This window comes from Saccopteryx leptura, chromosome 2, assembly GCF_036850995.1.
Source record: "Saccopteryx leptura isolate mSacLep1 chromosome 2, mSacLep1_pri_phased_curated, whole genome shotgun sequence".
Taxonomy (NCBI): domain Eukaryota; kingdom Metazoa; phylum Chordata; class Mammalia; order Chiroptera; family Emballonuridae; genus Saccopteryx; species Saccopteryx leptura.
Window position 1 is genome coordinate 332744252 of NC_089504.1, and position 12106 is coordinate 332756357.

Genomic DNA, 12106 nt, shown 5'->3' on the forward strand with positions numbered 1-12106 from the left:
CAACCAAAAAAATTTTTTTGCTGATCTGACAAAAAAAATAGGTGTCATTCTGATTCATTCACACCGTACAGCTATTGTTGTGTTGGCTGTAGCTATTTTTTTAATTTCACAATCGGAAAAGAGGTCAGTACCTAAATAGTCAGGTATTGCATGTTTATTTATTTTTTATTTTTTTATTTTTTCCTGAGGTTGGAAACTGGAGGCAGACTCCCGCATGCGCCCGACCAGGATCCACCCGTCATGCCCACCAGGGGGCGATGCTCTGTTGCGACCAGAGCCATTCTAGTGCCTGAGGCAGAGGCCATGGAGCCATCCTCAGCGCCCGGGCCAACTTTGCTCCAATGGAGCCTTGGCTGTGGGAGGGGAAGAGAGAGGCAGAGAGGAAGGAGAGGGGGAGGGGTGGAGAAGCAGATGGGCGCTTCTCCTGTGTGCCCTGGCCAGGAATCGAACCCGGAACTCCTACACGCCAGGCTGACACTCCACTACTGAGCCAACCGGCCAGGGCCTCAATTTTTTTAATTCAATATTTTTTTATCTTTTTATTTATTTATTTACAGAGACATAGAGAGAGTCAGAGAGAGGGATAGATAGGGACAGACAGTCAGGAATGAAGAGAGATGAGAAGCATCAATCATCAGTTTTTTGTTACAACACCTTAGTTGTTCATTGATTGCTTTCTCATATGTGCCTTGACCGTGGGCCTTCAGCAGACCGAGTAACCCCTTGCTGGAGCCAGCGACCTTGGGTCCAAGCTGGTGAACTTTGCTCAAACCAGATGAGCTCGCGCTCAAGCTGGTGAACTCGGGATCTTGAACCTCGGTGTTTCGCATCCCTGTCTGATGCTCTATCCACTGTGCCATCGCCTGGTCAGGTCAATTTTTTTTTTTTTTTTTTTTTTTTTAGAGAGGAGAGAGAGAGAGAGAGAGAGAGAGAGAGCGCGGGAGAGAGAGGGAGAGAAGGGGGAGGAGCAGGAAACGTCAATTCTCACATGTGCCTGGACCAGGCAAGCCCAGGGTTTTAATCCAGAGACCTCAGTGTTCCAGGTCAACGCTTTTTCCCACTCCTTCCCACCACTATCTTTCTCAGTCTGTCTTTGCCTGGATTTCTGCAGAGGCCTCCTAACTAGCCTCCCTGCCTCTACTCTGCCCCACTCCATCCCCTCTCCATCCAGCCATCAGAGTAAGCCTTCCAACACCAAACCTGCTTAAAACCCTTAAATGTGCTAACAAATGAATGTTTCTCCCACTCTCTCTCTTGTCCTCTCTGTCTCTCTAAAAATCAAAATCATTTTTTTTTAAAAAAAGGTAAAAAACCCCACAAAACCTTAAATGCCCGTCTGTGCTTTTTGAATGGACTTCAAACACCTTATCATCACCCATCTGGCCCCAGCCCACCCCGCCTACAGCTCTCAGCTCCCAAATGTCATGCCCCAGTCACTTTTTTTTTTTTTGCTTTTGGATTTTTTTTTTAATTTATTCATTTTAGAAAGGAGAGAAAGAGGGAGAGGAGAGAGAGACAGAGAGAGAGAAGGGGGGAGGAGCAAGAAGCATCAACTCCCATATGTGCCTTGACCAGGCAAGCCCAGGGTTTCGAACCGGCAACCTCAGCATTTTCAGGTCGACGCTTTATTCACTGAGCCACCACAGGTCAGGCACCCCAGTCACTTCTTTCAGTCCCCCAAATGCACCTTCGCATTCACTGTGTAAGTGACTCCCCTCCCAGCCTCCTACAGATCTCAGTTTAGAAACTCTTCCTCCAGGATGTCTCGGCTGACAACGTTTCCTGCTGTAATCCCAACAAACCTGTGTTTCACCTCTCATGGCCCTTTTTCATTCTTACTGCCTGGCTTCATCTTCTCCCCCCCCCCCCCCCCTTCTCAAATCCTTGGTCTTTGCCTTGTTCACTTTCTCAACAAAAGCACAGGTTTGGGTACACAGCAGGCACTTAGCAAACACTAACTGTATTTGCTGTATTTGTAAAGCGATGAATGGCTTTACATTAAAATTGCCGGGTGAAAATCTCGGCCCCATCACATGCTAGCTTTGGACTTGAACAAGTCTCTTAACCTCTGTCTCTTTCTTCTGACCTGTAAACGGGGATAATAATAGTACCATTTTGGTAGTGTTGTTCTGAGGAGTCAAGCACTTAGGAGAGCGCTTGCACGTAAATGTTAATATATTTTTTGACACAACCTGTTCCTAGATCTCAGCCCACCCCACTGGGGGCCCAAGTACATAGGCGCATCTGCCCTGGCTGAAGAACTGTTACACCTCGGCGTCAGCTCAGCCTACAAGCGGGCTCCTGTCCACGCCCCGCAGCCCACCTGGGACTCCGACACCGTGGCCCATTTAAGGACCGGAGGGCACCGGCCGGAGAAGACTCCGCCTCCGCGCTGAGGTCAGCGCGCACCGCTGCGTGTGACGCTCCGGTTGCCGCAGAGACGCCCCGCCCCCGCGCGGTTCTGCGGAACCGGACCCCTGGGCGGCGTCGGCAGCGGCGCGGGAGGCGGTGAGGCCGGGGCACGGAGCCGGCTCAGCGACCGCAGCGAGAGCGGCGGGGACGGAGCAGACCACGACGAAGACGCACAGGCAGCCGGGCCGGGCCGGGCCACGGGGAGAGCGGCCGCCGGGAAGCGGGCGGGAAGCCGGGCGGGCAGCGGGCAGCCGCCGAGCCGCGAAGCGACATGGTGCTGCTCAAGGAGTAGTGAGTGTCCGACCGGGTGCGGAAGCGAGGAGGAAGGCAGAGTCGAGGATGACGACCAGGAAGGCTGATGGCCTGGCGGAGGGGATGCAGCGCCGACGGGGCCCGAGGGCATGGAGAGCGCTGGATGGGCTGTTGGGCGGCCCGGCAGGGGCAGAGGGGACTGTGAGGGCCGGACAGGGCCTGAGGAGGGGCCAGCAGGAATAGAGAGAGACGGACAGCACCTGAGGTGAGGTCCAAGGGGCAGTGAGGGCCGAATAGGCCTGAAGAGAGGCCGAGGGTTCAATGAGGACCCGGCAGGGCTTGACAAGGGGTCAAGGGGACAGTGAGAGCTGGACAGGGCATGAGAGGCTCAGGGGATTGAGAGCCCTGGATGAGATGTGGGGTGGTTCTACAGTGGGGGCTAGCTGAGTGGCCGAGAGGACCTGTGGGAGAAGGAGGAGTTGTCTGAGGGGCTGAGGAACAGTTAGACAAGGGCAGGCAGGGTCAGGGAGCTAGCCAGTGGTGGGGAGGGGCTTGGGACATGCACAGTGCTAAGGGGCTCCATAGATCAGATAAGACAATCTCAGGAATGGAGTTGAGATGATGGGAGGAGTGCTGAGGGGAACCTTAGACAGGAGGGGAAAGATTGTAATAAGTGGATAAAGGAAAAGGACTAGGGTCAGGCTTAGGTGATGGGTGACGGGTCTAAGGACCTACCCCTAAGGTGGCGTGACATGTGGTACCCAAGTGGTAGGTACAGAAGAGGAGGTATGGGCGGGGGAGCTTAAGATGATTGCTTGGAACTCAGGGACACTTGGGTAGGAGTCCAGAAAATATTGGGCAAGGGCCAAAGTGATATGTGGGAATGATAGAGAGGGCTAGGATGATACCAGGGTAGAGAACAGTTTGGAAAGAGTTTGTGAATAAATATAAGAATCGTTTGAGTGGGGGAGGAAACAGGGACAGCCTATTTCTAGGGAATTCTCAGCCTTGGTGCAAAGAGATGGGGAAATTGCTTTGAGGAACTGAAGAGGTAATAAGGCCATTAATTGGGAAAAGACAATGAAGGGTGAGGGAGTTCTTTTTTTGTGTGTATGCGTAAGGGAGTTCTTGATTAGTGAGGAGGGGTGGGAAACGAGTGATTTCTGGGAGGAGTTGCAGGAAGATTGGCTTCCTCCTGAGGTCCAGGGGATTGGATGATAGGTGGGGATGTTTGGATTGCTGAATTTTTCAAAAGCAAGATGACCCATCCCTGAAGCTCATGGTTCCAAGAAACATCTCAGGGCTTTTTTTTTTTTTCCAAAGAGGAGAGGTTGGTTTTGTGTGTGTGGCACTTAGAGTAAAACTGTGCTTCCCTGGAGGGAAGGGCAAGTGGACAGCATTGGGCTAGAAACCTAGGAATTCTGGAAGTGAGAGATGTCCAAGTAGAGAGCAACTGGTGGAACTCACTTGGTAGCCAGGCGAGTGTGCAGAAGGCTAATACCATTTTGTCAGTAAAGGCACTTTACTCCATCAGACTTGCTCCTTGGAGATGTTTAGGACATTTAGGACATAGTAGAGCTTTGGTTACAAAGGGAGGAGAAACTCAGATGTCATCCCAGCTTGATACCTTATCTAAAAAGTATTATTTTGAAGCCCTCTTTTATTTCTTGACATTCAGTCTGATGTTGACTCAGCCAGAGTTCAGAGCTTTATGTGGTGAGGAGGCAGAACCTTAGGATGCCAACAGGAGGTGCACTTTGGATTCTAATCTTAAGTGCCCAGAAATCAGGCTTTTCCCATTCTCCTGATTCTTTTTTCTATTCCCAGATGAATCCAAGAATCTGTAGAAGCCTGTAGTTTTGTAAAGAAGGTCAGGCAGGGATGGGAAGGGACCTTCAGGAGAGATCTGAGTGAGTTTTGAAGAGAGGCTCTCCCTTCCCATTCTTTGTTCTCCTCCCTTGAAGCCTGCTAGGGAAAGGTCCAAGGTGCCGAGGATGTAGAGCCTGCCTGGCATGTACGTTTCCTTCCTTCCTGCCTGCCTTGTGCCTTGTGTGTGCATCCCTGGGAGGGGGATGCAGATGGGGGCATCTTAGACATTTGGCTGTGGCTGCAGCACTGCAGCTCTGGGAAGGGTGTGAGTGAAGGTCACACTGAAGTGAGCATAGCTCCAGTCTCAGCCCAGCACTGCCTCTGTGGCCTTTTCCTTTGGAATTGCACCCTATTGCTGCTAGAGTGCTTTTGCTCCCAAGGAGTCAGGGAGAAATGTCCGGCTGTGCAGCTGTAATGTAAGCAGCCCCAGAGCATCCTGTCAGGAACTGCCTGATGCCCTTCTCCTGTGTGTGTGTGTGTGGGGGGGGGGGGGGCGCGCTTAGTATCCGTCCAGGGTTGTTTCTGTTGATTTTTCTGACACTTCCTCTAACAGGATTCTCCTTGGTTTTATTTCTGCAAATTCTTGGATGTGATATTTAATGCTGTTCTTGAAGATAAAAGGCTGATTGTTTTCTAGGAAGTTTCTACTGAGGGTGCTGAAATTGTGGCCTCCAAGTTGGAAGTATTTTCTGCCTCGTTGGCTTTTCTAATGGGAGGAGAGCATTAGTAGCAGCATCCAATAACCTGCAGAATTTACGTTATTTGAGTCATTCTGGAGGAGGGGAGTTGTTAGCAGGCAGTAAAGACGTGGAGCCCATTTTGTTTTTCCTGCTACTTTTCTGCCTGGTACTTTGCCTGTAGTATGTTGTTTTTCTCAGACCCCTCTTTGTTCTTCTTGCTACCTGGGGGACCTTTGTGGAACTAGAAAATAGTGAGTGGACTATTTACCAGCCTGGAGCAAGGATCCTGATTGGTGGAGCCACTGCATAGGACAGAGGACATAACAGCTTATGCTTCACCAAGCATGCAAGACACAGGAGGCTCCAGGGGCTTCCAGCTAGGGTCTGGGAACTGACATCTCAGATTAGAAACTGGCTTGATTTGTATGAATACAAACAAACATTTTTGTATCAGCCCTCTGACCTCACAGCTTTGAACTGGGGATTGGCGGTTGGTCTGCATCACAAATACATGCCCACCTGGAGGAGTGTCACTAGCCATCACACCGATGCAGAGTTCTGAACAGTGTGGGGACTTTGCTGGCAATGGCTTCTCTGTCAGGTTTATGGTGGTACCTCCAATAATTGGTGGTCATTGAAATGGAGAAGGAAAGACAGTGATCAGTTGGAGTGCCTTTGGACAGTTTCTGGAGATTAGGACACAAGTTGAGTGTCCTCCTCTTTTGGTGGCTTTGTATTAGCAGTAGCTTGTATTGTAATGTCCTTTCCCAGAGGAGAGATGGTTGTTGCATGCTCTTAGAGTGATTCAGCCTCCAAGGAGCATGGCCCCTTCCTAGCCTTTTACCTTGAGGGCTGTCTTGTTGGGAGGTTGGGTCCTAAGAGATCTAAAGCCCCAGGACCTGATTCTTTGGGTCTAAATCCTTATCTTGGCTGTAGAGTTTGAGGGAGTGGGCCCTCATGTGTTAATGGTTCTTAGGCAAGTTTTGTTGAGAAGATAAGTGGAGGAGAGAGAGAAGCCAGTTCCAAATGTGAGTCAGAGGCCTGCCTGCGGAGTAGCTGGTGGGGGGGCAGGTTTGCACTGAATCACAGGGCTCTAAATGGGATACCAGAAGGGCACAGAGCATCCTAGCCTCAAAGCACTGGGGCCATTCTCTGCTGGGGATCTGACAGTGAGTGTAGTGTCATGTGCAACAAAATGTTTAATGCTATTCTAAGATGATGCTTAAAGAGTCTTGGGCAGGTTTCAGAGCCTGAAGTTGTTACTGTTTTTCCCTCTCTTGTAGTCGAGTCATCCTGCCTGTGTCTGTAGATGAGGTAAGTCTTTTGTCATTTTATCGATAGTTGTAGATCATTGCTCTAAATGGCTCAAACTCTTTGTATGGTTTTCATGTTCTAACACATATAATCAGTACTCAATGTGAATTTTTATGGTGCACTTTCAGTTGAAGGAAGGTATTATTATTATTATTTTATTTATTTATTTATTTTGTATTTTTCTGAAGTTGGAAACAGGGAGGCAGTCAGACTCCCGCATGCACCCGACCGGGATCCACCCGGCACACCCACCAGGGGGCGATGCTCTGCCCATCTGGGGCGTCGCTCTGTTGCAACCAGAGCCATTCTAGCGCCTGAGGCAGAGGCCACAGAGCCATCCTCAGTGCCTGGGCCAACTTTGCTCAGTGGAGCCTTGGCTGCGGGAGGGGAAGAGAGAGACAGAGAGGAAGGAGAGGGGGAAGGGTGGAGAAGCAGATGGGCGCTTCTCCTGTGTGCCCTGGCCAGGAATCGAACCTGGGACTCCTGCACACCAAGCCGACGCTCTACCACTGAGCCAACCGGCCAGGGCTAGGTATTATATTTTTAAATTAAATTTAACTTTTCTGAGGATAGGAAAGCAAGTTTTTTTCAATTACAGTTTACATTCAATATTATTTTGTATTAGTTTGAAGTGTACAGCATAGTAGCTAAACAGTCATATAGTTTGCGAAGTGATCCCCTTTTATTTCCAGTACCCACCTGGCACCATACAGTTATTATAATATTATTGACTGTATTCCCGGTGTTATACTATACATCCCCTTAACTATTCTGTAACTACAAATTTGTACTTCTTAATCCCTTCTCCTTTACCACCCAGTCCCCTAACCCATCCCTCTCTGACAGTCACCAGTCTGTTCCCTGTATCTATGAGTCTGTTTCAATTTTGTTTATTTTGTTCTCTAGATTCCATGTATAAGTGATATCATATGGTATTTGTCTTTTTCTGATGTTTTCCTTTTTTAAAAAACTTATTGGGGTGACACTAACATAATTATACAGATTTCAGGTGTCCAATTCTACAGCACATTTATGTACACTGTATTGTGTGTTCACCCCCCAAGTCAAGTTTTATCCACTGACTTATTTCACTTAACATAACATTTTCTAGGTCCATGCATGCTGTCACAGATGGTAAGGTTTCATTCTTTTTTATGGCCAAGTAATATTCCATTGTATGTATATAGGTACCACAATTTTTTTTATCTATTGATAGGCACTTGGATTGCTTCCATATGTTGGCTATTGTAAATAACACATCAGTTGACATAGGGGTGCATATATTCTTTCTAATTAGTGTTTTTGGTTTCTTTGGATATATACCCAGAAGTAGAATTGCTAGGTCATAATGCAGTTTCATTTAAAAATTTTTTTGAGGGCCCGTCATACTGTTTTCTTTTTTTTTTTCTTTTTCTGAAGCTAGAAACGGGGAGAGATAGACAGACTCCCGCATGTGCCCGACTGGGATCCACCCGGCACGCCCACCAGGGGCGATGCTCTGCCCACCAGGGGGTGATGCTCTGCCCCTCCGGGGCTTCGCTCTGCCGCGACCAGAGCCACTCTAGCGCCTGGGGCAGAGGCCAAGGAGCCATCCCCAGCGCCCGGGCCATCTTTGCTCCAATGGAGCCTTGACTGCGAGAGGGGAAGAGAGAGACAGAGAGGAAGGGGGGGGTGGAGAAGCAAATGGGCGCTTCTCCTATGTGCCCTGGCCAGGAATCGAACCCGGGTCCCCCGCACGCCAGGCCGACGCTCTACCGCTGAGCCAACCGGCCAGGGCCAATACTGTTTTCCATAGTGGCTGCTCCAATCTGCATTCCCACTAACAGGGATGGCACTTATTTTGTATATCTGGGCAACTGTGTGCAACCTGCCTCAAGTTGTTAGCATGCCAGCCCACTTTACCTGCTAGGACTGTGCCTGTTTGGGGGCATGCTATTGAGGGGATTGAGTTTGTGCATTTCTGGGACTTCCATGACTTGACTGGGAAGTTTGCTTGACTCTCTGGTTGTACAGCAAACCAGCAGGGCAGGAAATCTCTGAGGCCCTCCCTAGCTACACTCTAGGTTACTGCTGGGAAGACCAAGTCCCAGAACCCTCCTTTAAAGGAGGGCAGGGAATAGCAAATGGGCTTGGCTTGCCCTCTGTCCTTTTATGGTTCTTGGGTCTGTTGTCTCTGTGTCTGAGGATCTGGCAGGGTTTGCCACAAGAAAGTTTATAGGCCCTGCTGACTCAGAGTTGGTCTTGGACAGCAAGGAACTGCCACAGAGTCTTCCTTGTCCCACCCTGTCTCTCGGCTTCCTCCACTTTCCTCTCCTGGCACAGCCTTCTTCTTTGCTTCCTTCTGAACCCATAGCCCTCCCCACTCCCACTTTCAGTTCAGCTCAAGTTTGGGTGAAGTTTGTCAGCCAGTATAGTGCCCTCAGTCATTCCTTTTCCTGCGGTGTCATCAGGAAGCTCCTGTGATAACTGCTAATCTCTTTCAAGTATGAAATAGACCCTTTGAAAAATGAAATCAGGCCAGCAGAGCCCACAACACAGTTTAGATGAGACAAATAACCAAGCTTCTTGACTCCCCAAAATTGGTGGGCAGGTATTAGCCCCCTAGAGCAGTGGTCCCCAACCCCCGGGCCGTGGACCGGTAGCGGTCTGTGGGGCATTTGGTACCGGTCCACAGAGAAAGAATAAATAACTTACATTATTTCCGTTTTATTTATATTTAAGTCTGAACGATGTTTTATTTTTAAAAAATGACCAGATTCCCTCTGTTACATCCGTCTAAGACTCACTCTTGACGCTTGCCTCGGTCACGTGATACATTTATCCGTCCCACCCTAAAGGCTGGTCCGTGAAAATATTTTCTGACATTAAACAGGTCCGTGCCCCGAAAAAGGTTGGGGACCACTGCCCCAGAGGATTGTCTCTAGTGGTGGGCTGCATATCTGATAAAAGCTATGGAGACCTGGGAGAGGGAGCCAGAGATGGGCCTTGAACATGATCTGGACATTACGGGAAAGGACAAGGGAAACAAGGCTGGGGAAGCTGGAGACAGGGGATGGTGGACAGATACTGTGATCCCTAGAGGCACTAGCGAGGTACCTGGGGCCTGGGAATCACATGCTTGGGCCGGCAGTCACTAGCTTGGGGGACCCTGTTAACCTACGTCCTTTGGGGGCCTTGCGGTCTTTCTGAAAAATAGCAAGTGACGATGTTCCAAACCAGGAGGCCAAGCAGGAAAGGCCAGCATGTCTCCTTCCCTGAAACTTAGCAGCTCTTTTTTTTTTTTTTGGCATTTTTCCAAAGCTGGAAATGGGGAGGCAGTCAGACTCCCGCATGCGCCCAACCGGGATACACCTGGCACGCCCACCAGGGGGCGATGCTCTGCCCATCTGGGGCGTTGCTCTGTTGCATCCAGAGCCATTCTAGCACCTGAGGCAGAGGCCACAGAGCCATCCTCAGCGCCCAGGCTATCTTTGCTCCAATGGAGCTTTGGCTGCTGGAGAGGAAGAGAGAGACAGAGAGGAAGGAGAGGGGGAGGGGTGGAGAAGCAGATGGATGCTTCTCCTGTGTGCCCTGGCCGGGAATTGAACCTGGGACTCCCACACGCCAGGCCGATGCTCTACCACTGAGCCAACCGGCCAGGGCCTGAAACTCAGCTCTTGGGGGTCCAATGACTCCCTCTCCGTACAGCATGATCCCACCGCCTAGTCAGATTCCCAGGAACTTGGGAGTACATTAGTGTGGCATTTAGGAGTGAAATGGCTCTTTTCATAGGGAATTTCTTTTTTTTTTTTTAACAGGCAGAGAGAGAGTCAGAGAGAGGGATAGACAGGGACAGACAGACAGGAACGGAGAGATGAGAAGCATCAATCATTAGTTTTTCGTTGCGCATTACAACGCCTTATTTATTTATTTATTTATTTAAATTCATTTTTAGAGAGGAGAGAGAGACAGAGAGAGAGAAGGGGGGAGGAGCTGGAAGCATCAACTCCCATATGTGCCTTGACCAGGCAAGCCCAGGGCTTTGAACCGGCAACCTCAGCGTTTCCAGGTTGACGCTTTACCCACTGTGCCACCACAGGTCAGGCTTTTTTTTTTTTTTTTTTTTTAAATAGTTTTTTTTTTTAATTTTTTCTTTATTTATTCATTTTAGAGAGGAGAGAGAGAGGGAGAGAGAGAGAGACAGGAGAGAGAGAAGGGGGGAGGAGCTGGAAGCATCAACTCCCATATGTGCCTTGACCAGGCAAGCCCAGGGTTTCGAACCGGCGACCTCAGCATTTCCAGGTAGACGCTTTATCCACTGCGCCACCACAGGTCAGGCTTTTTTTTTTTTTTTTTAATTTTTTTTTTTTAATTCATTTTAGAAAGGAGAGAGAGAGGGAGAGAAGAGAGAGACAGAGAGAGAGAAGGGGGAGGAGCAGGAAGCATCAACTCCCATATGTGCCTTAACCAGGCAAGCCCAGGGTTTCGAACTGGCGACCTCAGCATTTCCAGGTCGACGCTTTATCCACTGCGCCACCGCAGGTCAGGCCACACGACACCTTAGTTGTTCATTGATTGCTTTCTCATATGTGCCTTGACCGCGGGCCTTCAGCAGACCGAGTAACCCCTTGCTCGAACCAGGGACTTTGGGTTCAAGCTGGTGAGCTTTTGCTCAAATCAGATGAGCCCGCGCTCAAGCTGGCAACCTTGGGGTCTCGAACCTGGGTCCTCCACATCCCAGTTTGACGCTCTATCCACTGCACCACCACCTGGTTGGCCAGTTGGTAGTTTTAACTTGTGATGGCTCTTTTGCAGCATTGAGGAAATAGTGGTGGTGAACAGAACTGAAAGTCTAAGCAGGAGCTGGGGAAGTAAGTGCTGGGTAGGATTCATCTATTTTCCTGGTGATGGTCAGCCCATTTTCAGCTAGACACTGCTGTTGAGAAAGCAGTGTATGGCCTAAGGCTGAAGCAGGAGCTGGTCTTTTTGATGACTTAAACCTTAGTTCCAGAAGATCAGAAAAATCTTTTTTCTTTTTTTAGAGAGAGAGAGATGGAGGGACAGACAGGAAGGGAGAGAGATGAGAAGCAGCAGTTCTTCATTGTAGTACCTTAATTGTTTTTGTGGGTTTTTTTTGTTTGTTTGTTTGTTTTTTAATATTTTATTTATTCATTTTTAGAGAGGAGAGGGAGAGACAGAGAGAGAGAGAGACAGCAGAGACAGAGAGAGAGAGAAGGGGGGAGGAGCTGGAAGCATCAACTCCCATATGTGCCTTGACCAGGCAAGCCCAGGGTTTTGAACTGGCGACCTCAGCATTTCCAGGTCAACCTTTTATCCACTGCGCCACCACAGGTCAGGCCTGTAGTACCTTAATTGTTCATTGATTGCTTTCTCATCTGTGCCTTGACTGGGGGGCTCCAGCCAAGCCAGTGACTCTTTTTTTTTAATGTTTTTTATTTTTTTATTTATTTTTAATTTTTATTTTTTTTACAGGGACAGAAAGAGTCAGATAGAGGGATAGATAGGGACAGACAGACGGGAACGGAGAGAGATGAGAAGCATCAATCATCAGTTTTTCGTTGCGACACCGTAGTTGTTCA

At 49.1% G+C, this 12106-nt stretch overlaps 1 protein-coding gene across 1 annotated transcript in view; it reads left to right on the forward strand.

Moving 5' to 3' along the window:
• Nucleotides 1-2446: 2446 nt before the first annotated feature.
• PITPNA (phosphatidylinositol transfer protein alpha) overlaps nucleotides 2447-12106 on the forward strand; it is a 47917-nt gene continuing 38257 nt past the window's right edge. The window contains exons 1-2 of the mRNA XM_066363571.1: nucleotides 2447-2703; nucleotides 6497-6527. Coding sequence (XP_066219668.1) covers nucleotides 2684-2703; nucleotides 6497-6527 — 51 coding nt within the window. The 5' untranslated portion in view covers nucleotides 2447-2683. The remainder of the gene's footprint in view (nucleotides 2704-6496; nucleotides 6528-12106) is intronic.